At 39.2% G+C, this 27,088-nt stretch overlaps 2 protein-coding genes across 3 annotated transcripts in view; both read right to left on the reverse strand.

The window, feature by feature from the left end:
• The window catches only part of bltp2 (bridge-like lipid transfer protein family member 2), a 25,181-nt gene extending 8,491 nt beyond the window's left edge, over positions 1–16,690 (reverse strand). The window contains exons 1-31 of one of the 2 annotated variants that reach the window (XM_088346521.1): positions 16,595–16,687; positions 16,048–16,160; positions 14,239–14,365; positions 14,074–14,123; positions 13,175–13,319; positions 12,650–12,768; positions 12,523–12,583; positions 12,272–12,461; positions 10,729–10,852; positions 10,539–10,663; positions 10,410–10,477; positions 10,203–10,339; positions 9,935–10,053; positions 8,832–9,025; positions 8,471–8,756; positions 8,196–8,401; positions 7,026–8,064; positions 5,360–5,551; positions 5,084–5,286; positions 4,408–4,526; positions 3,906–4,129; positions 3,640–3,830; positions 3,272–3,371; positions 2,932–3,131; positions 2,563–2,860; positions 2,051–2,208; positions 1,542–1,748; positions 973–1,072; positions 583–765; positions 391–512; positions 146–301 (exon numbers count right to left, since the gene is read on the reverse strand). In XM_088346521.1, coding sequence (XP_088202647.1) covers positions 146–301; positions 391–512; positions 583–765; positions 973–1,072; positions 1,542–1,748; positions 2,051–2,208; positions 2,563–2,860; positions 2,932–3,131; positions 3,272–3,371; positions 3,640–3,830; positions 3,906–4,129; positions 4,408–4,526; positions 5,084–5,286; positions 5,360–5,551; positions 7,026–8,064; positions 8,196–8,401; positions 8,471–8,756; positions 8,832–9,025; positions 9,935–10,053; positions 10,203–10,339; positions 10,410–10,477; positions 10,539–10,663; positions 10,729–10,852; positions 12,272–12,461; positions 12,523–12,583; positions 12,650–12,768; positions 13,175–13,319; positions 14,074–14,123; positions 14,239–14,365; positions 16,048–16,118 — 5,514 coding nt within the window. In that variant the 5' untranslated portion in view covers positions 16,119–16,160; positions 16,595–16,687. Of the gene's footprint in view, positions 1–145; positions 302–390; positions 513–582; positions 766–972; positions 1,073–1,541; positions 1,749–2,050; positions 2,209–2,562; positions 2,861–2,931; positions 3,132–3,271; positions 3,372–3,639; positions 3,831–3,905; positions 4,130–4,407; positions 4,527–5,083; positions 5,287–5,359; positions 5,552–7,025; positions 8,065–8,195; positions 8,402–8,470; positions 8,757–8,831; positions 9,026–9,934; positions 10,054–10,202; positions 10,340–10,409; positions 10,478–10,538; positions 10,664–10,728; positions 10,853–12,271; positions 12,462–12,522; positions 12,584–12,649; positions 12,769–13,174; positions 13,320–14,073; positions 14,124–14,238; positions 14,366–16,047; positions 16,161–16,594 lie in introns of both variants that reach the window. The other variant, XM_088346522.1, reaches the window with a different exon arrangement.
• Positions 16,691–17,666: 976 nt separating this feature from the next.
• On the reverse strand, positions 17,667–22,525 carry glod4 (glyoxalase domain containing 4). The gene is made up of 9 exons (XM_088346524.1): positions 22,359–22,525; positions 22,206–22,255; positions 22,020–22,140; positions 21,788–21,932; positions 21,582–21,718; positions 21,313–21,399; positions 19,457–19,570; positions 19,297–19,383; positions 17,667–19,006 (listed from the first exon to the last, which is right to left on the reverse strand). Exons 1-9 carry the CDS (start codon positions 22,362–22,364, stop codon positions 18,941–18,943), a joined length of 813 nt encoding a protein of 270 aa, XP_088202650.1. The 5' UTR covers positions 22,365–22,525; the 3' UTR covers positions 17,667–18,940.
• Between the last annotated feature and the right edge of the window lie 4,563 nt (positions 22,526–27,088).

A 27,088-nucleotide genomic window follows, 5' to 3' on the forward strand; every position in this document is an offset into this window, starting at 1 on the left:
TGTGTTTAATATAAATTGATTGCATATGCGTAGGTTTTTACATTGACGTAAATGTTAACTATTTTATTGAGATTCTAAATATATTTGTAACCACAATACGGAAAATTGAAACCTTTCCAAAGAACAGGCGACCATTTAAACTAACCCTAATGTTAGAGTAAATCTGCTTCTCCAGGCGTCTGATCTGTGCCAAATGCTGCCTAACGGCCTCCTGGAGATGCAGGATGCTGCTGCGCTGCTCCTCAGGGTTACTAGAGATCTCTAGCTGGAAGCGCACACGCTGCTTTTTCTCACTGTGCTCCTGCATGTAGAAGGCAACAGAAGGCCCAAAAAATTAAAAAAATACGTAAAACATATCATGGCAAATTCTTACAAACTGTACTTCCTGACCTTCCGTCTAGGCTCCACATGGAGCAAGAGGTTATTCACAATATCCAGGATCATGGCATATTGGACAGGATTGGTGGATATCTCAAGGTCATGGTGAATGAGTGTAAATGTGTCAACAGCACCTGGTAAATGTAAACAATCATAAACAAATAAATGCTGGAAACCCAAGCATTGTATGTGAACCACACATACCGGCCTGTTTCTTCAGCAGGTCTTCCTTCTCATGGTGGTTCCTCACATCAGGCGGTTTAATCTGTGTGGCGAGCTCCGGGTCGATGTCGTGACTGTAACTAATGTAGTGCATTCGGCAGCTGCAGCGGGAGATTATGCGCTGAACCTGCTGGGTCTCGTTCACTTGGGCCGGATAGTTCCAGTCTGTGATAGCAGATATCTTTGTAAAATTGTGTATGTACAAGCAAAACACAACTGCTTCACAAGACTTCATTTCACATGGGAGATTAGGTAGAAGAGTATGTGGGAATACAATAAACGCACAGGTGTCAAATCCGGGTCTAGTATTTAAAAACCCAGCAACAGGTCCATTCTCAAACTTGATTTGGAACTTTTGGTCATTATTCCTACCTGTAGTCGTGCTAACCATTCCCCCTACAGCCTGGCCACTCTCCATCAGCTCCAGTACTGAGTCAAGGTTCCGCTCCCGATGCTCCTCAATGTTTTTGACCTAAATAAAAAGTCGCAATAACAATAATCAGCAAATTTCATAAAACACTCTATATAAACTTCTCAGTATCTGAAAAATGGCTAAATATAAAAGGAATTTCATATCGATTCAAGGATGCGTACAATTGGCATTGAGAGTCTGCATGGAAACTGCACATGTTCTGTCTTGACATACATGAGTAATGCAAATGCGTCTTCCTTTGTGCAAGTGTAAATGCCAACAGCAGATAAGAGTACTTTATGCAAACAGAGATTTTCTCAACTGAACTCAGAATCAGCATATTTAAAGAAATCCTGTACACACGTCTTGAGTAATACAAAATCTGAGATTCAAATAGTGGCACGTTACTGACAATACTTTCAGGAATCATTGGTATTTGAAGCACCTCCAGGAACACTCAAAACAACCGCAAAATAAAATTCCACCAGCCAATACAGGCAATGTGTCTCATAGTTGGCATTGAGCCCACCTCCAGCCACAGCTGTCTGTCCTCTTGTTCGGACGGGTTTGGCTCCATAGTAGCAAAATACTGCATGCCATCTAACAGGCAGGTCCAGGTGGTCTTCTGCTTCAGGGTGTCGTTGTACCAGGCTGGATGGTGTTCACACTGCAGCAGCTGGGCTTTGGCTGCAGATACAAGCACGCAGCCGGCAGTCTCTGTACCACGCAGCATCATCTGTAAATAAAATATGACTCTAAAATCACTGAACAAATTGTGGTTACGTCATTTTTCGGTGCTTAATACGACAAATTTAAAAATCCTAAAACATGTGCAAACTGAACACGAAGGATCAAGATCAAGTTTTTCACAGAAAACAATATGGAAGGAACTACAGTACATTAATATAGTATGCTAAGTGTAATTTATCAATTCCTTAAGACAAATGGCTGATTCTCCATCTTCAAATACCATGTAATGTTGTGCTATTTAGGATCTTAATGAATCGACCCCCCTTTGAAGTTAAGAAGCTAGATTACCTGGCAATTGACTAACTCAATAAACCAGTTTCGGTTGTAGGTGTCATCGGTCTGGCAGGCCGCGATGCCGCAAAGCTGGTCACTGACGCCAGAGTCTTCCTCAGAAAAAACGACAAACCTGTCTGTTTCCTCAATTAACTTCTGGAGCATTGAGGTCCCTAGAGAAAGAAAAAGAAAGGGATGACCACTACAGTCCAAAACACTGGACGTTTTGATCGTCCTATGCTTGATTTCATTGTGGTGGTTTTGCAGAATGGAGTGGGAGCATTAATTTGAAATGTTGAATGAAACAAATTGACTTTTTTGAATAAGGATTTGAATCAATACACTTAAATAATTATCGTAAGACATGTACTGTATTGTCAAGTCGTGCAGGTGCACACTCAGAAATGTTTATATGATGCTGAGGTTCTTTGAACTTTTCCTTGCCTTGTTTGTCTGTGCAGCCCTTTGAAGCTTTCTCTGATTACAAACTATACAAATAAATGTGACTTGAAGTATAAAGTACTCACCTTCATGTGGACTTTTCTCGCCTCGATTCAATGTAGGCACAACTGGTGTGGTAGGGGCAGTGGTGGGCGAGTAGTTTGAAGGCGAACGTTTTAGCTTCTTGGCCTGTAGCTGCGCGTCAATGCGCAGACCCTTTAGCGCCTCCGTGGAGAGGTTTCTTTTTAGGACCGAGGCCTTTTTGTAACCGTCGTACAACCCAAATGCGATATTCCTATTGATTGTGGTCCAAGAGGCGCGCAGATCTACCAAGCGCAGCTTGTGAGTATATGTAGCATTGGTTTCGTCCGTTGTATTAATGTCCTGTCATGAACCAAACAACACGTTACATTAAACACAACCGTGCATTAATGTTTGTAAATGTACAGCATCACCTCATCCATGCGGTTGCTTTGTCGCTGGTAGCTGAGGCAGGACAGGCTGAGCAAGTGAGTCTTGTTCACCTGAGCATTGATCTGGTGGTCGGCTGTCTCATCCCACGTGGAGGCCATTAAGTGCACAGTACCCTGTGACAGCTCACTCACCATTTGAGTTACGTTCCATTCCGATATCAGCCGCCTCATCACAGTGCCAGCTGTTACACAAGAATTCATAGACTATTCTGACGAACCAAGAGAATGTTGATTGAATGTTCCCTTTCGGGATTCCAACCAGTAAATTACAAGAACCCTAACCTCGTTAATCTTCATTTAATTAAAAATAAAATAGAAATACCCTGTGGAATTAGTCTCTGCGCCCCTCGAGTGAAGACGTGGCCTTTGCTACACTCCACTTGGATACCTTTCTGCTGGGCAAAGGAGGCCCAATAGTGCACCTAAAGGAGAGGAGTATCCAGAAAAAACATTTGTAAATTTGATTTTCTGCAAACCTTTCTTGAGCCATAATACAATGGTATGACAATACTATATATCCCAAATATAATTATGACACACTTGACCACAAAACTGTACACGTTTTATTCATTTTCTGACTATACTTTTATCTGAAAACTCTTATATATTCAAAAACATAACACATTATTTAAGTAGGAATATGTTGCCTTTAAAAGACTATTAATTGCAAAAAGGACGCTGTACACTTACCTGTAGTTGTGGGAAGGCAGCGGTGTAGGACATCTGCTTGTAATGCTGACCCAGCTTTTTACGCACAGGCTTGAGGCTGTGAAACAGCATTCCCTTGCATATGGGCCGTGACACGCTGGTCCAAGTGGCCCAAAAATTCTGCATCCAGCGCAGTGTGCTACTGTACAGAAGAATTCTCGGCTGGGAAGAGTCTAGGAAAGACGAGCAAAAAGCAATATGGAAGGTTGGTTGTTGGACTCACAATACACAAATGGACACAGACTCACCAGTGCCACTGTGCTGGTTAAGGTCCATGGTGATAGACAGGTTGAGATTTTCTGAGCGGAAGGCCCTGTATGAATCATGAGGCTGTCCTGAGGTTACATTCGCTGCGTTCTCGGCAGAGCAGTGTGTGACGGCATGGTGATCATATGGATTGCCATGGCAGAGCCACTGCAGGTCGAGGGTCATACACAAATTGGGAAGGTGTAGGAAGCAGATGTCGTCATATCTGAGGTGAAGACAAGAAAGTAGTCAGCATTCAGATATAAAATGAAGCATTCATACTTCATATTCCTCCATCATGTGTCAAAGCACAAAGCTTTACAGAGATCCAGAGTTATCAGACGCTACAATAGCTTTTTAAACAAACAAAATGATACTTTGGTGGACTTATAAAGGGGCGTTGGCAATTAAAACAATTAGTTTATTGAATGTTGAAGAGCCTTAATTGCTTAAAAAAGAAAAAAATATATACATGATACATTTACTATAAGTAAAGATGCTCACTTGGAAGCGGTCCTGACATTGACATTTAAATCTCCTTTAAAAACAAACTGGCCAGGGTTCCAGTCAAAGTTGAGCTTGCTCCATTCCCAGTGCAGGTTCTCTGTGGTATTGTAAGGGTCCTGCAAAAATGGATCAGACAAAATGACAGGAGTACAGACATTTTGCTGAAGGTCTTATGTTTTCTGTTAGACCAAGCATCAGGGCAGAAATACCATCATTATTCATTCATAAAATAAATGCAAAAGTAGACCTATAGCAGGGGTTTCAGACAAGGTGCCAGCAGGCAGCAGATAGCCTTCTAAGAATACCTGAATAACTTGGTTCTAATAATTACAACTTGTTAATATTGAAGTAACAACATAGGAATAGTTGGTGTTCCTAATGTGTATCAAAATGATAGCCCTTCGCTCCAATCTGTAACGGAAAGTAGCTCAACTTCTAAAAGTTTGGTGACCCCCTGGCCGACAGTGTTCTTTAATTCATACTGCTAGTACTTGCTTAATCATAATTCATAAACATTGAAGGTGATCAACTATTTATCCTAATTCTCCAAATGGACTATAAAGTATGTGTTAGTTTTTAAACGCTTCAGTTCATAGAAGACACTTTTCAAATGAAAAAATATTGTTATTGAATTTGTTTATTCACAATTGATTAACATACTGTGTAGTTTTACCTCAGTGGCAAGCTGATGGAGATTGGCCTGGTCAATGTCCATAACCCAACGTCCGTGAAGTAAGAGGCGACTTTTGTCCCACCAGGCAAGCAGAGGTGAAGGGTCAGCTGTCATTTTGGTGAGCAGGTCAACAGACTGACCGATCAAGGTCCACGCCGGGTCCCAACATGGCCCCCAGACAGTGGTGTAGAGACAAATGTTGGCTGCAGAAAGACAATACTAAGTACACAGAAGATGCAGCCTTTTGTGAAGAAGTGTGAAACTACATGAACTTACATTTGAAGTCGTAGTAGAACTTGAGGGGTGGCATATTTCTGTGCACTGTCACATCCCCCCAAGGGAGGCCAAGGTACACAGTTTCTTTCCGGCAAGCCCTGGGCTGCCCATCTTGTTCAGTGCCAATCAGGCGTCCTGACAGTGACCAGTCACGTATCTCAAAAAGATACCGTGGGTAGTCCCGAATTCTTACTGGCTCGACAGAAACAAAGTTAAATAGGTTGAGAATCACTTTAGATGAAAAATGTGATTGCAAGACAGACACACACACATTATATATATATATATATATATATATATATATATATATATATATCCAGGTGTTCCAAGCACTATATTCTAGGGCTGGGTAATAATCAAATAAATTCCCTGAATTTACCATAAAATCGGGAGAAGGAATTTAAGAGTTAGTGTAAATATAAGCTTTTCAAAATTGGCAAGATTCTGGACTGGTTTGTTTACAAGCAGTGCTTACAATAACTAAACTAAGCACTTGATTGTAGTTAGGCACAAGAAATGACAACCAGATATTTATGCACAAACCCTAATGTTGATTTTACAATAACATCTGGACAAAACTAATTATTGTTGTCCGAGTTTGTTTTACAAAATGCTTTCTGTAATAAATCCGAAACAAAATGCACACAAAACAACTTTTATTTTCAAATGTAATTTTATATTTGTAGAAGTATTTTATTTATTTATTTTACAAAAAACAAAACAAAAAAAAAAACAATAAAATAGTTAAAGAAAATTGGTTCAGCCGTTTTGGAGCCTATAAGCCGCATAAGAATATATACACACACATGCAAATTGAGATTTTTAAAATAGTCTAGACTAAATGAGTGGTACGTCAATCAAACATACAATAGTCAGATAATTTTTACAAGGAATTTTGAAATGGTACTTTTAAGTTTCTTCTGTTCTGTACTTCTCTAGTCAAGTCAAGACATGTTTATTTGTATAGCTCTTTATCACGAGGAGTCTCAAAGGGCTTCACAGACCACAGATTAGTGCACTACAGACTATTATTACACTATTCATTGATCTAAAACCTTCATGAGGGCAAGGAAAAGCTCAAAAACCTCAACATGAGGGAAATGAAGAAACCTTGAAAAGGGACCGCTAATGAGGATTAACAGGCTGCAATGGATGTTGAAATAACAAACAATACACAGATATTGTCGACATGAAATATAGGTCATTCATAAACAAAATAATATAAGTGTGTTTTACTGGACTTACGCAAAGGTGATTGCTTAGGGTACCTGTTCATTTTTGACTGCGATGCACTCTTTATGTCAATGTTACTATTGGCCAGTAATGTTGCTCTTCTTTGATTTCCATACCCTTTGGGGCGAGTCTGCTTTTGTTTCCTATTGGTTTCAATTTAGAAAGGATCTGTGGTCTGTGCAGCCCTTTAAGACTCTTTGTGATTAAGGGCTATACAAATAAACAAGACTTGACTTGACTAGACTATTGTTCAGAATGATTGAAAGAACCCAGATTATTTTTTTGGACCTGTTGCTCAATGCTAGTACATTTACTTTAAAAAAAAAGTTTATTTGTAAATTTATCAGTGTTTTATCACGTATTTCAATACGTTTTGCAAAAAATAAAAATGAAAATCATGTGCGAGTATTTTTTTCCGCAATGGGACACTAACCCAAAAATGAAGCCAACTTAAACTTGACAGCTCGGCACCACTGGACAACCAAATGCAGCCCTTCTCTCGGAAAAGGACTGATCCTATCGATGTCCATCAGCTGCTCTCTGACCCGCTCCGGGCCGTGAAGCGACTGGTCAGCCAGGACAACCATCTCCAGGTCAGAGACGGTCCACGTGAGCAGCGACTTCCTCATGGGAGTGTTGGCGTACAGGCGTCGTGAGCGTTGAATGTATATCTCAATGTGTTTCTTCTCCAGTGAGCTGTACAGTTCCTCAATCTTTCTGGCAGGTAGAAGCTCACCGTGCTGCTTGCGTAGTTCGGCCACCTTTTTGTCCAGCAGCTGCAGACGCTTGGCGCTCTCTTTGCTCTCGTCCTTCATCAGCTCATAGTTGTCACGCAGTTTAATCTCAAAGATGTCATCAAGGAAGACAAAGGAAAACTGGCTGATTTTGAAGACAAGGTCGGGTGGCGGTCGCAGCTGAATGGCCGATGAGGGGCCTGGTAGGTGGTGAAGGGTCTTCAGCCATTTCTGCATGCTGATAGCTCTGTCAAATGTGTCAGAGAAGTTGTACTGGTAGGGAAACTCCACAGAAAGGAGGGGACAAGTAAAAATGCAGACACGGTTGTGAGGCATGGTGAAAGTGGGGAAACTGTTCCTGTGAAATTGCATCTCCGGGAGCTCACTCTGAGTCTCCACATCCAAGTCTTTGAAGGAGAGAATATCATGGCCATCAAAGTTTAACGCGAGGGCGTTCAAGCGCATATGTAATGAGCCAGCATGCTTAGAGAGGGAAAACGTTTGGGTGTGGAGGAGGATGTAGTTGTGTTCACCCACGTGTGCCGTCACACGAGTGGCACCCACTTCCATCAGCACATTGAGACTTTTTTGATCGCCTTTGTCGGGGGCAATCAGGCTCTCATTTTTTCGTTTGCAGCCAAGAAAATGCCAGCATTCAATTGCTTCCGTCATATGCTGATAACAGAACATGTGGTCTGGGGGTGTCCATACCATGGCCAGGTTATCCTCACATTGAACCTGATAGGGAAATGTTTTTAATTGATAACATGAATTTTGGCCAATATCAACTTATTCCAAATATAAATGTTGAAGAATGTGCACTCCCCCCTTACAACAAATAGAGTAAAGAAAGAAAGCTGTGTGTCTACCTGCAGAGTGTGGGTGCTGACATGGTAGCAAAGTGCTATGGCGGTGAGTTTGACAATGGGTTCCTCAATCTGAGAAGAAGAACAGCATGTCTCAGTGTTCTCCATGAGCGTCTTAATCGATGACAAGCCAACCCCCTGCAAAGATATCTGCGAGCTCTCAGCTGAGCTCTTTACTCCAACTGTATCCATCCGCAAAGATAGAGCTCCTGAATGGATTTAAATAAATACACTCAATTCATAAAAAACAGGTTAAAACTGGTTATAATTAAACATGCCTGCTAGATTTGAGACTGTGAAAACGTTAACATCCTCCAAATGGAAGTCCAATTTGAACAGCAGAGGCGAAGACGAGGGGAACACTCCCATGTAAGGAGCAAAGGAAGACTGAGAGGGCTTATTTGACTCCCTCACATTATCTGGGGTGGAAGGAAAAGAGAGCAAACGAGACAAGCACAGTGTGCTGGTCTCTGACAGTTCTACTTGGAGTCCCTTCAGGTTGGATTCAGCACTCAAAGACTGTGTGCTGCCACTCAACACACTGTTGGCCCGATTCCAGCTCCCCTTGATTGACAGGAAAGTCATGCTTTATTCAAGACTGACATAAATACATAATAGCTTGACTTTTCTTTTTCTTACCTGAAGATTGAAGGAGTCAAGAATGAGCGCTTCACCCCACACGTGTTTGCAGGGAGGATGTGGAGCTTGTTGGATATGGGAGCCTTGGCCCACCCGCCACCAGAAACTCTCCAGATTCAATGAGGCCCGTTGATGCAGGTTACGGGATTCTGGGCACTCCTGGTCAACCTTTAAATCTAGAAGATGTTGTAGTTCTGTACATATAAAGAAGATCAATGTGAAGATGCGTTTTTTTAATGTATTTATACAAAATCAAATGAAATCACTTTAAAATTGGCCATATATAAAAATGCAACACAATGTATGTATAATCAACACAAAAATAAAATTCTCCAACATCCGCACACACACGTGATCTGGAAACTAAGTTCAAACCAATATGAAAAGGCACAGAGAAGCTATGTGATGGAAAACACCAATGGAAGTGCTCACACCAGCCCACTACCACAGGGTCCATCACCACCCCAGAGACTGCTAAAAGAACAGCCCACACGGGGGAGTAGAGACACAATGAAAGTAGGTTTTGAAAATGTAAAACTAATAATCCTAAAAGTCGATTCAGCTATGTAACAACTGGACTATTACTTTCCTGCCTTCCGGTCCTTATTTACACCGGTGCAGCGGAGTTTTTAATCAATATTGAGCTTTACCTGCAGTTTTTAGGAATACCAGAGAGTCATAGAAAACTGAAACATACTGTATCTGCGGCAATAGTTTCAAGAATGAATTTAAAAGAAGGAAAACGGTTGAACCCAAAGTGGCCTAAAATAAGAATTACACATTCTTTTCTGCATGCAAGAGTTCGTCAAATTCAAACTCCAAGTACTTGCCAGGCTGACATGAGAAACTATTGTAAACTGATATGGTTTTAATCTACTATTTAGAACATGTTTACCTGAAGAAAGTGACAAATAAAAATGCTATTGTCAAGGTTTATTTGGATTTACAGATTAGATACAGTAGCTTTAACGAGAACGCAAAAATATTGTCTTAATTAGTACCTGTCAATACTAGTTCATTTTTAACACACCCTTTTCTGTTGACAAGTCCATTAATCTTTGTGATCTTTTTCACTCTTTCCCTAAATAAGGATTTCATGCTACCTGCACTGGCAGAGAGAAAACCGAGGGTAAAAGGTGTGGTATCTCCAAGCTGTACGGACACATTCAGGTTGGACACCGAGGATGAAATCATCACAGGGGCGTCCAGATGAGGCAAGCGCCTGAGGAATAAAAGGATGGGAAAAAACTCTAATGGACTACGCACATAAGACAGAAATATACAGACGTACGCAAGACACAAAAACAAGATTATAATTACTGTTGAGAGAATGCTTTTTTTGTTTTTTTTTACCCCCCCGTTGGCACTTGCCTGTTTCGCCGTGATCCCTTTTTGTGCATCAGCTCTCCCCATGGCAGAAGATTGAGCCAATGAGAAAACTCTTGGTGACGATAATGGACGATACAAGTGTTGACAGCAAAAAACCCTGCTATGTCCATGGAGGTGACCTATGGTTAAAAGACTCAGGTTTAAAATCTTCCTACGCTTTTCTCAGGCTATATAGAAAACTTTTCATGCCTGCACAGAGGTCTTTAGTGTGTTCACACAGACAATTCTTTGCCTGCTTTGTGACAAAAGCAGTCCATCTGCAAACGAAAAAAAAAGCAACTTTAGTCGTGGTCATGTGAAGCCCGGCTGTGCACCCACCTTCCAGATTGAGCTCAACGTTGCTTTGGGGAAAGCTCAGCTCAGGGGTGAAGCTCTTCAGAGGAAGTTGCTCACTGTCACGTGTGTAGCAAAGCTTTAAAGTCTTTAGCGTCCAATTCAGGTGTCTGTGCAGAGGTATTTTAGTGCCATGTTAACGGCAAGTAGAGCACAAAATTACAAAGTGACTCACCTTTTCTGACTGTGCATGGAAAAGGTGACGTTTGTGTTGTCCAACTCCACGTTGGCCTTGTGCGGGATGATGCTGTGGAATTTTTCAACAGCTTCCGTTTGGATGAATTCAGTGTCAAAACACTCTTAAAAAAAGGAAATATAATTGTCTGTGTTTTTCAACCAGAGAGCCGATACAAATTAATGTGCCCAGTCTACAGTGCTGCAGAAAATAACCGAATTTTGTTTTTGCAAAAAAGGCATGCCATCTTTTGTTATCTTGTCTTTCTTCCAGTGATCAGCAGAGTACTGGTAACTAAAAATCATCAGTAGGTGGCAGCAGATTATTATTTTTTTCTTTTCATCCAATGAATTGTCTGCTCATGAGGAAATATAGAGAAATATTATGTTTGATTAAGCCGTTTTAGATTGAACCGCTAAAAAATTATGAAATAAATCAAATAAATCAAACACATAATATATCATTTTCTTCTTTTACCAAAATGAAGAAAAATATAGAAAACGTTAAATCCAGTAAAAAAAAACATTGTTCGGCTGGTAGATCATCTTTCACTCATTTTAAGTGTTATTTTATAGAAAATAAAGATAATGATATAGTAAAACGTATAAGGCAGATGGAAAATATGGTAAAAAACATAAATATAGCAAAATTATTCACCAAAATTGATAACCTGAGTCACAGTGAGCACAAAAATCAAGAGAAACATTATTCTGTCTAAAGTTGAAAAAAAAAATAGTACTGGTAATTAATTTTTTAAACATTTTATTGCTACAAAAAGACAAAAAAAAACTAAGTAATACAAAACAAAATACATATTCAGAAAGAAGTGAGAAGAACCATAGCTCATTAGCTCTCACCCCTTTACGAGAACAAAACAAAAAAAATATAAATATATGTACAGAAATACACAGACATACATGCATATAAACGTATACAATCCTACCTGTATATAAACTATAATCCCATAAGTATATTTATAAATTGTCAGGGTGCCTAGCAATATCTTAAATGAAAAAAGTAGAGAATAGAAAAAACAGTAGGTCGTCATGAAAGATATAAATGAACTAAAAAAAGTGCAATTAGGGAAACAAATTATTGGTGTATCTGATGCTAAATCGGACATTGCATTCGTTTATATCTTTCAGGACAAGTTTGTTTTCTCCATTCCGTAACATCCATCTCTGGTACTGCAAGTACATGGAAGCTAAAGCCTTTTACATCAATTATCTCCATCATTATAGCCTCGTGGTCAGAATTCGGCGCTCAGTGCCATGACCCAGGTTTGAGTCCCCTTGCATACAATGTTTGGCGGTTTTGGTCAGCAATGATTTTGATTGATCAATCATTTCACAAATATGGAAGTATACCGTAAGACCTCGTGTAGTAACACACATGAATATATACTGTATGCATTTCTGATCCACCAGTATTTTCTGGTAAATAAGGCGCACTTTTAAATTTTGGGCTAATTTGTGGATTTTTAGGTGCGCCTGATGGTCCGGAAAATGCGGTATTTTGTTTAGTTGAAGAACAAGTGAACTACCTTGCCACTGCTCAGTAGACGACTCTGGAGTTGTCTTGGTCGTAAACAGTAAGGGACTGAGAAAGAGGCCTTCATGCAGCTCAGCCAGCAGGGCCCTGATTCGTAGTGACAGTGACCCAGGCTTCATTTCAGGGAGACTCACATTGCCCGAAAGCAGCATGTTGAAAGCCACCTCTGCCAGACAAATGTCCTGTATAAAAGAAACCACTATGGGCTTACGGGCTTAGTACAATAAGAATAGGAAAACTCACCAGCTGGCTGCTTTTGAGAACTTTGCTACTTAACTGTCCAACAGTGAAATCCCATGCTAACCTGAGTAGAATGAAATGCTGTATCAAAAGAAGTGTTTTAATCACTTTTTAATCAGGGCCTAATCACCTTTTACCGTGGTGGTCCAACAGCAACGTGATGCATGAGATGGTCATGTGCCACAGCGACTCGGACTGCGCCATGTTCAGGACCATCACATTTACTGAGTTGATGTGGAATGACAGTAACTGTAGACAAAAGAAGTGCAAGCCTTTATAGTATTTAACATAGCGAGTCAATCACCAATTTGGTGCCCGCAGGAAACAGTTAGCCCCCATATAACACCCGGGTGGCTTGAGGAGCCATTACGAAAATAGCTCGCCAGTGATAGGTTATTGAGATTGTGACAATGGTAAATATTTAAACATTGTGATTTATCTTGGTATTAATTGGTTTGATTAATTATTTGTCATTACATACATGATCACTTCTTGATACATCTTTTTAGAATAAGCTCATAAATGGAATATGTGCTCTTTTTTCAAGGTTAAAGCTTTTTCGGCTAACTGGGCCTGATTTGCTTCACTCCTAACAAAAAACACCCTAGTAATAGAATTACTAGCATTAATCCCAAGGTTTTAGCTTTATACATACTTGTGATAAAAAGCGAAGTGTTGTGCCACTAATGTTAACTCTTCCCGTTTTGTTCTCATGGCTTGTCCTTTTCGTCAGTGATCCAAGAGGTGCATGAAGGTCGAAGCGAACTCTGGTTTCGCCCACGCACAATGCCAAATATTTCCTTTATTAAAAAAAAAAAAAAACGTTTTAAATTTATGAACACACATTCTTTAGAACACATGTAGTCACCCTTATAAAGAGACAATGGTTTAGAACAAGAACACCTTGAAATTAAAAATGCTATAATTAAATTATCCAAAAACTATACCCATTAAAGAAATAATGAATTAGAATAGATTACAGTAATCCAGCGCTACGACGTGGTTCACATTCTGGCTACTTCCTGGAATTTTATCAAGCACTGTGTTCTGCATTCTGATTGGCTATACAGCCCCTGAGAGAGTAAAAATTGGTCCAAAATAAATAAATAAATAAATGTTGATAGGTACAGTATACAGTATTTTTATTTGATTGGGCCTCTAAAAACACTTTATTGTACAATGAAACCACAGAGCAGAGGGTTTAATTGTTTAAAAACTGTTTTAAAAAAAATTGAAAATTCAGGGATTTTGCCCATTACGGGTCTATTTTGGAATGTTACCCCCGCGATAAATGAGGCATCACCGTATTAAAATACAAGAGAAGATACTAAGTCATATTATAGTGAGTTGCAATCTATTGCTTGAAAAGTTTTGTACAGATACATTTTTTAGACGATTGGTTGATTGTTTGAATTACCTATAAATTATTTATTTTGACTTATGATATTTTTTTGCAACACTGATAGATGCTTGTTATCAACAATTAATTTTCATGAAGCTTATATACATATATTGTCAATATGTTGATAAAAAACATACAATATTTTTACTTACGGAAATTCTTTGTTTAGAAGTTTGCTTGAAATCCATATTTGGTCAATTTCCTGTCATGAAATAATAAACTATTAGGGCCCCGTTATGCAGGTGTACATCCCATTCATCTTCTGAACGTCATGGAGTAGGCTGCGGTTATGCCACACCTAACAGTGTGACACTTACCACAGTGTGCAGCGGATGAAACTGGATACTGACTCCTCGAACTGAGAACAGTCCAACAGATTTTATCTTCAAGTCTGCATTCAATGCTGTTTGGAAGAGTCGCACTGCCAGAGTGTTGACCAGCAACCTTCAAAAAAATAAATAAAAAATATATATTTACCGTAAAATTCAGACAATAAGCCTCAACTTTTTCCCCAAGCTTTCAACCCTTCGGCTTATGCAATGATGCGGCTAATTTATGATTTTTTTTTCTGACTGCAACCAGGGGTGCCCGAGCAGTAAAGGCAAGAGTGAGACAGGTGATGTATGTGTGTCGAGGAAGAGACAAGTTTAATGTAACTTTGCGCTTTGGGAATAAATGAAACTAGCATGAACAGACCCTCATCATAGAAAATGGGGCTAACTACCATATTGGTAATTGTTTTACAAGTCTGTTTGATTGTAAACTGAAATAATGGGGCGAAATGAACCGATTACAAGTAGCAACATCCAACGAAGCATAAATGTTTAAGGCAGATTCCTATTTATCTGTCAGCATAATTGTCTGTTTTGGAGTAAATATTCTACATGGTTGGATTCTAAGGATTGTCCTTGATGTAACAAAGCAATTTTGGCAGACATTCAAATAAGTTGAAGACGGCCAGGAGACATAATAGTGAGTTTTTGGGTATCTTGTTTCAGACTGATCATGATGTTTCTCTGATGAGTATATTGTGAGATAGACATCATATATTGATTTCCAAGATTTAAGCTTTCCAATGATATGTGGCATGCCGTATTTCAGTGAGAGGTGACATCGTACAGACACATATTTGTTTATTAAACGTCCGGCGTCCCACTAGTGGGCCGTCTGAACAATAAGGTACCATATATTATTAAAACTTTTTCTGTGTACATTCTTTCTTAGTAAATAACCAATACCTGTCAACCTGTACGTTTTTGCCGTACAAAGTACGTTTACTATGCATTTGAAGACGTGTACGACGTACAAGAAAATCTTTACGGAAAAATGCAAATTTGTCAATTATGGGTACCATCCAGTATACACCGAATATGACGAAACGGCAAATCAATCAAGTTCGCCGCGGTAACCTCTATCTCTGTATCGTTTTTTTCGTTGCAAACGAAGCGAGCGGTTTGATGCTACTATGCGCATGCATCTGCCGCCTCGGATATCATGTGGTAGTTATGGAGTGAAAGGAAGTCCGTCTCTTTTTAAAGAACCGGCTTTTTCGGCTCAACTCATTAAAGAGAGACGGCTCTACAACGGCTCACTTGCTTTGATGCATTATATTACGAATCATTATGGTTGTATAAAGAAGTTAAGAAAAAAGGAAGTATAAAAGGAGAAAATGAAAAAAGACAGGTTTGTGGTTATCCCTTTAGTCAGTATATTACCAACAATAATTTAAAGCAGAAAATGATTTCATAATTTAAAAAAGAAAATGTATTATTCTACTTAATTATATTATCATTTATTTTTTCCTTCTACAGTGAACGTCCAAGCTACTTAATTTTTTAACTTTTTTTTATAATAAACCTCATTCATGTCGAGCAACTCAGTATCTCACAACAAAATGTTAATTAACAATATATATGATATAACGAAACACATGTACAATATAACATGTTAAACTACATAAATAAACACCTTTGGAAAAAAAATGTGGTGTAAGATTATTTTGCATTTTGTAAGGGCATGGAGCCCTGGAGGTTGACAGGTATGTGTTATAATTAGGTGGGCCCTAATTTTCCTGAACAATGCATGCCAGCCTGTTGATGGTTATTCCCAAACTGAAAAACACTTACCGGAATACGATGCATGTCAACACAATGGCAAGAAACAGGACTGCAAGGAAGGAAATAAGCAGGAGAGGCATGTTGTCTCAAGTAGTGTAGACATGGAGCTATTTTACCAGCTTCTGTTATGGAAACAGACACAACAATGTTTTGACTTGCCACTTTTTCTTATTCGCCATCCTAAAAGTTACCGATTGAACTGTTGGAGTTATTTACTTCCTTACTAACCCACTTTTGACAGCAGAAAATCATTATACACAAGAAGACCTCAGTTTACTAGCATCAAGCTAGGAACCCTTCAAGAAAACGTACTGCTAACGTGCATTGGAAAAATGACAGCACGCGAAAATTAGTGAGATCAAAATTTGCTCGTTTCGTGTCCCTAAAACTCGGTGGCCGCGTCACCAAATAGGGGGAAAAAATCTGCAGCAAATCTGAGCTAGCGGGCTAATGCTAAAGCTAATAATGTTAGCTTCTTCCAGGCAATAGGAGGTAAGTTTTTTTTTTCGAGTAGAGAGGTTTATTGATTTTAAACGGCCGAGGTATACAAACTCACCTAGCCGGGCATTTTGACGGCGTTTTGGAGCTCCAGCACCGCAACCACCTACAAGCGAAAACGTCAGTCTGTACTCCGCCCCTTTAGGTTTTTTTTAAACGATTTTTATTGAACATTGTAAATACAAACAAAATTGGCAAGGCAAACAACAATACAAAGTTAACGATTTTCAAGAGAACATAAGGTACTGTAGAAATAGAGAAAAAAGAAATAAATTAATAAAATATAAAAATACATGTTTACTTCAATACGGAGGAAGATTCTTTAGACTTTTATATATCCCCTGGATTGGACACTTGGAGTGTTCATCAAACTTAAAGATTCAACCCCCAAAAAACAATTTACTGACAACATTCTGAAAATTAGTTTTTTTTTAATGGTGACGTGATTTTTAGTGCTCCCCACTCCTCTTATTTTTAACACTCAACAGATAAAGAACAAAAAGGGGGTGACAAAAACAAAACAAAAAAAATAATGGACAAATTAAAAAATCGGAAAAAAATAAATAAAAAAACAACTTTGCAGTGTTTGGGAATATCTTCCATGTTCAAGTCATTCTTCAAAGTCCAATCTTCATCGTTTGTTAGTGGTGTCCTTACTTTCCCTATAGTCTATCCATTTTCCCATTTGTCCATGAATTGGGTCCCCTGTATTCTTATTCAAAATGTGGTTCTCTCCATTACACATATTTCCTCCACTGCACACCCACTGCTCTACGGTGGGGAGATCTTGTTTGTGCCATAATCTTGTTAATGCTTTTTAAAAAAAACCTTAATTCTTGGGCAAAGCCAAAATATATGCATGTGGTCAACGTCTACTTCTCCACATGTTCTCCAGCACGGTTAGTGAACCTAGGAAAGACCTACATCATTTTGGGGGTAATAAAAAATCTGACAATATTCTTCCAGTTGAATTCCCTCAGATTCCAGGAGCTAGTGGATGTGCACTATGTTTTATATATATTCCGCCACTCATCTTGTTATTTTTGAATCCATCCCCTTATCTGATTTTCTCTTAATATAGCGTGATGAATGGCCACTATATACCACCAATCGTTCATACACATTGTAAATTGCTTTAAAGATTGTTTATTTTCAAGGTCAGGGAAATGCTTGAATTTTTGATGAGGTGCTTGAAAAAGTTCGGAATGGTTGCCATGTTTCTTGGCAGCCTCACTCAATAGACCACGCAATTATTATTATTTTTTTTATGGGCTGGATGGAAAACATTTGTTGTACATAAAATAAGATTTATTGCATTTTCATCATTCTTGTCCTGTAAAAGAAGTCAAAATGTTATATGATCTTTTGACAAGTTAGTGGGAAAAGTGGAGATGACAGGAGTGAAACAGAGCTGCCAGAACTCTTGTATATTTGGACATGAAAAGAACATATGGTCAATGGTTTCAATATCAATCTTGCAAAATGAGCAGATATTATGTTCAAATTTAAAACGTGATTTTAATAAATCTCTCAATGGATAAATATTATTCATAATTTTAAAGAGTTTCTTTAACTTTGGGGGATGTAGGCAACTATAACTATGTAGTGCTGAATCTATAACAATGCCATCGGATTTATAATGCATTCCATTTTGGGATCTTCAAGATGTGTCGTTGTGGAACATCCATCCATCCATTATCTGTACCACTTATCCTCAGTAGGGTTGCGGGGGTGCTGGAGCCCATCCCAGTTATCTCCACACCTAGGAACAATTTGGACCAGGCAATTTGGAATGTGGGAGGAAACCCACGCTTGCATATATTCATTTATATGAACAATTTTACTTCCTTTCACATATTTATGATCATCTTCAGAGGGTAGGCGTGACAGAAAATAATTGAGAAACACTGGTATAATAGAAGAACTCTAACTTAAGAGTTACGGTAAATCAGGTTGATTTAACAAAAGCATATTTAGAGCTCCACCTCTGAGGTTAAAGCTTGAACTTCAAAGCACTAATTTGGTAAAACATTATATGATAATATTGGTATCATTCTTTGTTGTACCACAGATAAGAATATAAAATAGGTTTCCTGATTTTGGCCATCAAAACCTGATAGCTGAGCCTCAGAGTTTTGTTAATTTCAGAAACATTTGTACCACACTCAAAGCAGTGTCAAATTCTATTATATATTTGAATGTCTTCAACAGTATTTTCCCCAAAACTTTGCTCTAAGTCAATTCATCACTTTTACAGAAATGTAAGTGGCCATCTAATATGATAGTATAACATGACAAGAAAACTCTTTTGCCCTTAGGGGTTATACATAATAAGGTAGTTGAACTAGATGGAGCCTCATGTGCAGTAATGTGAAGGTTCACTTCTTGTCAAATGACGTTTGCTTTACGCTGCAGCTTTCTGTCTGTTGTGCTTAGCAAACCACTCGTTGCTTTTGTCGTTAGCCATTCCCTGAAAAATAATTAAAGAAGACGGTAAGCAGGTATTTATTTTTTTTTTTTTTAAGGCACTTCATTCCCAAGAGTAATGGACAATACAGTACTGACCTGTGTGGTAATAAAGTACATATTTATGTGTAATTTAATTACAATTTTTCAGTGTTTTTTCTTCTTCCTTTTTGGGAGTTACTGACACAAACTTGACTTGCTTAGGATTATAATTAAAATGTGCTTTTGATGTTACATACACTAATAAAACAAATAGTTTTAGACTACAAAACAACATTTTGTTGAACCACAGACCTCATCAAGCAGCTCATTTCCTTTTGGATCTACCATGGAAAGCTGTCGGAACGCTTCGTCGCCTACAAAGCAAATTTCATGACCGTCCTAAAAAAAAAAAAAAAAGACCAACAAATGAATGTCATAAAGCTTCAAAGATTTATTTTTCGAACATACTTACAGGATCAGCTAATATCACCACCTCCACAGTGGCTTTTCCTGGTGTGTCCAAGCTCACTAATGGTGTAAGAATCTTCTGATTCTCCTTTTTCATTAAGGCCTCCAAGTCAGGAAGCTGTGGAAATTGACCAAATTTAACATCGACCCTTATCATTATTATTGAATCAGATAAACATTAAAACACACTAAAATAAACAGTGACTCAAAAGCTTATTTCTTCTTGAAGCTAAAGTTATATGGAACAACAGTCACTACAATGAACGTTACTGTGTGATCCAAATCTCTTGCACTTAGAGGCCAGCCTTTCTAAGTGCATAAAATTTTCTCAAAAACCAATATAGTAATCCAGGATGAATTGTAGGTTAAACATACAGTTTGTCACAAAAGTGAGTACACCCCTTACATTTCATTATAATGTTTAATAAAACAACACTTTAGAAACATCACTTTGACATAATGAAAATAAATCTTTGTAAAGCTTATAGCAAAGTAAATTTATTTCCCCACCTTTAAAATATAGCCATCAATAACTAAACCCCAAATGTGAGTACACCCCAAAGACACTACACATCTATATGTCCAACCAAAGCTCTGCTCCCTCCAAAATATCATGTGACTTGTTACTCTTAATAGGTCTCAGGTATGAATAGGGAACAGGTGTAGACACATTTGTAGTAAACTGTCACACTGGTCATGAAACTCCCAATATAGCACACCATGGCAAGGAAATCTCTTGGGACCTTAAAAAAATGAAGGGTGGCACTATATAAGGCCGCCCAAGGCTACAAGATGATTGCGAACACCCTGAAGTTGAGCTGCAGGATTCGACGAACATGCGAAAGATCCCCGGTTCATAACCGGGTGGAAACACATGTTGACCTGGAGAGGGATGGGGCCACCAGACTGTACTTGCCCAGGTCACATAACAGGAAATGGTGTCCTTACAACCCTAGTGGTTAGGGGATCCAACCAACCAACAGTGACCAAGATTCTTCAGCATTTTAAAAAATCAGAATGCACTCACAACAGGGCTCGTGTTAGATGTCCAAAGAAGCGGAGTGAACGTGCACAGCATTACATCCAAATGCTATCTAAGAAAGCTAGGCGAGGTGCTGTCAGCATTGCTGCAGAGATCGATGAGGTTGGGGTCAGCCTGGAAGTACTCAGACCATACACTTCAGGAACTTTCACTTTACGGTGTACTCACATTTGTTGCGAAAGGTGTTTAATTATTGGTGGTTATATTTTGAGATTTTCGAGGGTTGGAATAGATAAACACTGCCATAAAAGCTTTATACAGACTACCTTTTAGTGTGTCGAAGCAATGTTTCTTCATTGTTGTTCTACTTACACTAATAAAATCTCTGCAGAAATGAGGGGTGTATTCACATTTATGACATACTGTATAGTAAAAAAGTAATACGTTCAGATTTGAGATATTTACAGGTAGTCTGCATTGGGAATTCATGTTAGGCTGATATTATGCTTGTAATTGCCTGCCAAATTCCCCAATAGTAGTGAGCTTTAGCAATATTGCTGCCAATGTGAAGCATGAAAGAAAGTCATCATTAAGTACGTTTATGCATTCAGTTAGCTGGGAAAAAAAAAAACTAAACAAACATAAAAAGATTGAGCAAGTCACTAACACTTGCCAAGTAATTTCACTTACATGACATTACCACAAAAAAGCACATTCCAAGCAACGGAAGACAATATAAAGTCTACTATAATATCAATAGAAAGCTTTGACAGAAGGACTTAATATGTTAAAATTGATCAGAAAACATGTTACCTAAAGTAATCCATGTGCTTGTGCATGTGCATGTGTACTTGAATACAAATAAAAATGAACGGTACTTCATCACGAGGGCATGCAAATGCAATCCTCCCAAATGCTGTTCCATGGTTTACAGTCCCGTTGATGTCCTGGAGCTCCAGTTTACACTGTAAGCACAAATAACTTTATTGCAATGGCATGTTCATGTTTTTTAACAAAAATTCTTGAAAGGGATATAACGTGATCTCGATAATATTACTGGTATTTCTATTTATGTATGAGTAGAATAACTGTAATCTTGAAAGTAATTCAAGTTCATCAATTATTTGAAAATATATCTAAGAGGTACCTGTGTGTCTCCAAACCCCAGCACCACTGTTTTCTTCTCCTCGTTCCTTTCCATCACAGTCATCCCCAACAATTTCGACCAGTAGTGAGTAGACTTTGAGAGGTCTGATACTCCAAGGCAGACTTTCTGGACAGGATCTAGAGAAAATAGATGAACATAGGCAAAAAAAAGACTCCTTGAGACCAAAAGAGGCCAATGCCACTCACCAGTGGAGGGTTTTTCTTTGTCTACCAGGTAGAAGCAATAACCCCCCGGCGCATGGGTCAAGAACAGGCTGTCTCCCACTTGGGTGAGGGGCCAGCCTAAACGTTTGGCATTGCAAATGGCTTGGCTTGACTGAAGAGTCAGCCCCTGCAAAAATGTATCACACAAACTGTAATAACAAATCAAGTCTCCATAGTCACCTTGGCACTTTTGATCACATTTCACCATACCTACCAAAAAATCATTTCCAAGTTGATACTCAGCCACTCCATAATTGTAAGTCAGTTCAGCAACAAAGTGGTCGTCCTCTGGGCCAAAACCAACCATAGTTTTGCTCCACTTACCATCGTACGGGCTGTGGGAGGAGTAGAATTTAAATATGTAATCTGCACGTGGAACGTTTTTAATATTCTAACTCACCCGTTACAAGTTGCTTTGCAGCCTTCTATAAACTCCTCGTGACGCAAAACCTGTAATTTAAGGGGAGAAAGGAGAACGGAACTCCTATTCAAGTTGTGAAACACGTTGATTTTAACATGTGATATTATGCAAGAACAATAAAAAAACACTCACTTTCATGCCTAAAACATCTCGGTAGAAGATGGCAGTTTTGGCTCGATCGCCAACTTTAAAAACAAAATGTAATGCTCGTCTCGTGTCCTTTTCCGATTTATGTTGCGGTCTCTATTTTAGAATGATAATGATGATGGTGATTCGTAGATCACGTGATTAGTTTGCACTTCCGCGTTGATCGATTTATCTGCCGTCGATTAGCTGTAAGCAAAGCGCCAACACGACGGCGAATTATCCCTTACAATGTAAGGGGTGTCAAACTCATTTTAACTTGTTGGCCACACGATAGAAAAAACGTTCTGTCGGGGGCCGGACTAGTAGATTAAAGAGAAAGAAAAAGAGAGATAAAGAAATAAGAGAAAGAGGGAGAGAAAAGAGGAGAGAGGGCGGGACAAAGAGAGAGAGAGAGGGGGAAAAATGGAGAGGAAGAAAGAAATCCAAAGAGAAATAGAAAGACAGAAGGAGAGAAAAGAGAAAAGTAAGCGCGAAGGGTAGGAAGAGAGAAAGAGAGAAGAGAGAAAAGGAAAAACGAATTAGAGCAAAATAAGTTAAAAAGACACAGAGAGAGAAAGAGACAAAGAGGAACATGGGAAGAGAAAAAGAGAGACAAGTTGACATATTTCAACCTGCAGCTTGTTTTTCTCTTGCGCTTCTCTGAGTGTTGTCTCGCGGGCCGGATTCAATCCCTTCGCGGGCCTGATCTGGCCCGTGGGCCGCCTGTTTGACACCTGTGCCTTACAATTAGCGTTATTGTGCATGAAAACCTACATGTAGATTTGTACTGAAAAAATAGATACCTTTTAAATGATTAGTGATTTCATATGAGATAACATAAGCCTTGAATAGTGACAAGTGTTAATTAAAAACAATGTTTTGTTTAAATGTTCTCTTTAATGCCGGAACAGACAACTCTGGCAGACAGAAGACTTACCGCACACTGAACAGGTTGTAAACAGAGGTGTGTGTCTCCATTGAAAAACAATGAGATCATATGCACCTTCCCACCTAAACCACTCGTTCACAACATCCAGAAAACTAAAATGACTGAATAATTAGATAAATAATATAAGAAAAGAGGAGATAGATGTATAACAACAACCACAACAACAACATTACTAATAGTATTACTAATAGTATTAACAACAACAATAATAATAGTAATGATGACAATAATAATAATAGTACAAACGATTTCAATAAAAACAGTAACAATCATTATTAATAATTAAAATAGGAACAAAAGAAAAAAATAACTAAAATAATAAGGATTTGAAAAATGTTTATAATAATAATACACTAAAACATAAAGTCGTGAATCTGCAGATGTAACGGGTGTAATAATAACTTTTATTTTATTGAAATTCCTGCTAAAATATGTGTATAGTTTTTGGTAAATGTCCTGCAATGCTGAGTCCAACAGTGCCATCTGCTGGTATGGGGTGGGGTTTGGTTTTGGCTTCTAACATGTGACCAGGAGGCGGGGTTTTGTCAGTTTAACCAGAGTACTACAAAGGTAAGACATATCTTTTGGTGCTCCACAAAATAAGTTAATTTTAAACATTATAACCCCAGCTGACAAATCTCTCACCATGCATAGTAATGTGATTGATATTGTCAAGCTGTTTTGATTTATTTTCGTTTTGTTTCTGTTTTACTAAATATTAATTCCCCTTGTAGAGATCAAAGAGATCAAACCCAGCAGAAAAAGCTAATGTTGTGACTCATCCATTTGCAGGTAAATTGTACCCATTTTTATACTCATTATTGTTTTTATTCCTATTTTTTCATATACATTAAAAAAGGATGATGTTGGTTAAAATTCAGAGTAAAGAAAAACATGTTGAATTTATTGTAAACGTTAAAAATCCACTATACGATCTCTTGTTAAAAGTATCTTGTTAAAATGCAAAGATTTATAAATGTATTGTGATATTCTAAAATGTATTTTCTGTAAAGTGAAAAGACAGCTCTTTGATATGCTTTGTTGTCAGTTTAACCAGAGTACTACAAAGAGATCAAAGAGATCAAACCCAGCAGAAAAAGCTAATGTTGTGACTCATCCATTTGCAGAACTGTAATAATAAAAACCTCATCATCCAGTCCAGCGTGAATGTGGATCTTTGGTGGGACACGTACAACGCGGTTACATTGGTGCCGTGACCCGTGACTTCTATCAAACTCGCCGAACCGAGGACTGTCCTACCTGCCACATGAGCTCACAGTATTTGAAATTTTAGTTACATGAGCGATATTGTTTAGCTCATTACAGTGCAGTGTCACAGTGATACGAAGGCTGCTGATTTATTTTGTGATTTTGACTTATTTACATTTTTTTCTGTTAATCTTTGAAACATGTTTAATCAGAGCAATGTGTTAGCTCCACAATTTGACACACCTATTCACTTTGGCAGGGGCAGGGGCATGTTTACCCCCATCCCCTCTGATAATAGTTCTACCCCAGGTGGTGCTACACATAGAGTAGAGGCAAGTTCCAGTGTGAGCACCCATAATGCAGCTGACCAACATGCTAGCCTACCTTCACCTCAGGTCAGACCCACATCTACGCCAAATTCCACGAGTGAAATTTCTGAGGGTTTAGCTGATCACATGACAAATATTATTCAGGAGATAGGACATAAATTGGCTGATAGCATATTCTCAAATATACAGTCACATAATATAGTAGCTCCTAACGCTGCTGCCACACAAGATGTAGCAAACAGATTGAGTCAGGTGGTTACGCAGAGAAAGGTTAAGGAACCGCCGTCATTTATTGGGGATGGCTCAGACTCAATAACAATACATGAGTGGGAAGATCTAATGAGGACATTTATAAAAAGGAGTGATGTGAAACTTGAAGAGCAAGCAGAGGAAATCCTTATACATTTGAGAGGAAAAGCTAAAGATGTAGTTAGGTTTAGCATTAGAAACAGTAATATAGACGTCTATACCCGCCCTGACATGATTTATAGTCTTCTCAGGAAATACTTTAGCTGTACCAAGTACTCTGCTGTCCCTTTAGCTGACTTTTATTCAACTTTGCCCAAAGACCAGGAAGACCCCTATGACTACTGGCTGAGACTAAACAGAGCAGCTGACCTTGCCTCTGAGTGCTTGAGAGAGCAGGGCAAAACATTTGACAACCCTGAAATAGAGGTTACTCGCATATTTATTAGGAACTGCCCATGCAAGGAACTGGCACTCACTTACAGATCAAAAACCATCGAAAAGTGGTCAGCATGTGAGGTACTAGAGGTGCTGAATGAATACCACGCTGAGAAGAGCTACAAAGCAGATTCCCTACAACAACCTGCGAATAGAGCGGAAATTGCCGTACACAAAGCTGAGGTGAACCATGGTCCAACCCTCGTGCACGAGCCACCTCAGACTTCGAGCCCACAGTATGTCTCTCTAACGGACGTTATTAGTATGTTGGAGAAAGTTCTGATACGTGTTACCTCGAACCAGTTTCAAGAGAGAGGGGGAGCTCCAACCAGGCGACCTGGAGCCAGAATAAATGGTTTCACTGCCAAGCCATGTATCATTTGCAAAGAAGTCGAACACAGTGCTCTCTCTCATTGCCGAGACAAAAACCTTTGCTTTCACTGCCATGCCCCAGGGCATTCTCGACGTGATTGTCCAGTGACGAAAGTTGTCCCGCTGCCTCAGGGAAACTAACTGATCTGCGCTTAGGGGAGAACAGTGCAGATCAACTGAGTATACCTCCCACCACTAATGTGAAGCCTGACATGCAAGACAATAAATCAATTTATGAGTTGTATAGCAACAAGATACCTCCATCGAAGAAGCTGATCTTTCAGGGGTTTCAGAGAATAGCGGAGACTGACGAACTGTTTTACACACCTGTACTTGTGCAAGAAGGCCCCACTTTCAGAGCGCTGTTGGACAGCGGGTCGATGGCTTGTACAGTAAGTGAGGACACAGCTAAGAACCTCCTGCAGCAATTCCCTGATATGATGAGTTACACGGCCGATGATTATGTCATTGTAGGCTGCGGTGGACACCAAGTTTCTCCCAGAGATATGTACGACATTCACGTCACAGTTTACGGGTGCCAAATGATAATACCAGTAATGGTGGTGCCAGGCCAGACAAAACAGAAAGTCCTTCAAGGTTTACATGACTCAGTAGGTCACCAAGGCCAGAACCGTACTTTGTCTCTGGTGCGGCAACGATTCTTCTGGAATGGCATGGAACGTGATGTTGTGAATTATGTCAAATCCTGTCAGCGCTGTGTAGTAGGGAAAACACCGGAACCACACAACCGTGCACCACTCAAGAACATAGTCACCCCTGAGCCTATGGAGTTGGTCTGTATAGACTTTTGGACTGCTGAGCAAGAGAACAAGTCTGTAGATGTCCTGGTCGTAACTGATCATTTCTCCAAGATGGCGCACGCCTTCCCTTGCAGAAATCAAACCGCCAAACAAGTTGCTCGCCGTCTGTGGCAGGATTTCTTCCTTGTCTATGGTTTCCCACGGCGTATCCACTCTGATCAGGGAGCTAATTTTGAGAGCAAACTGATCAAAGAGCTTCTAGAGATGGCAGGGGTGCAGAAATCCCATACCACTCCGTACCACCCCATGGGAAATGGCATCGCAGAACGATTCAACCGAACATTGGGAGATATGATCAGAACCCTTCCCCCTCAGCCCAAAGCAAAGTGGCCACAAATGCTGCAGCAGCTCACATTCTGCTATAACTGCACA

The sequence above is a fragment of the Urocampus carinirostris genome, chromosome 10 (genome assembly GCF_059441175.1).
Source record: "Urocampus carinirostris isolate Australia breed hairy pipefish chromosome 10, RoL_Ucar_1.0, whole genome shotgun sequence".
Classification (NCBI taxonomy): Eukaryota; Metazoa; Chordata; class Actinopteri; order Syngnathiformes; family Syngnathidae; genus Urocampus; species Urocampus carinirostris.

Bases quoted from the DNA above. Each gene is read 5' to 3' on its own strand.
- glod4 (XM_088346524.1), bottom strand. The intron at 19,571-21,312 runs GTACCGTTCATT...CAATTTCCACAG, and splicing joins TTGCATGCCCTCGTGATGAA to CTTCCTGACTTGGAGGCCTT. The intron at 19,007-19,296 runs GTCTGTGGTTCA...ATTATTTTTCAG, and splicing joins GAAATGAGCTGCTTGATGAG to GGAATGGCTAACGACAAAAG.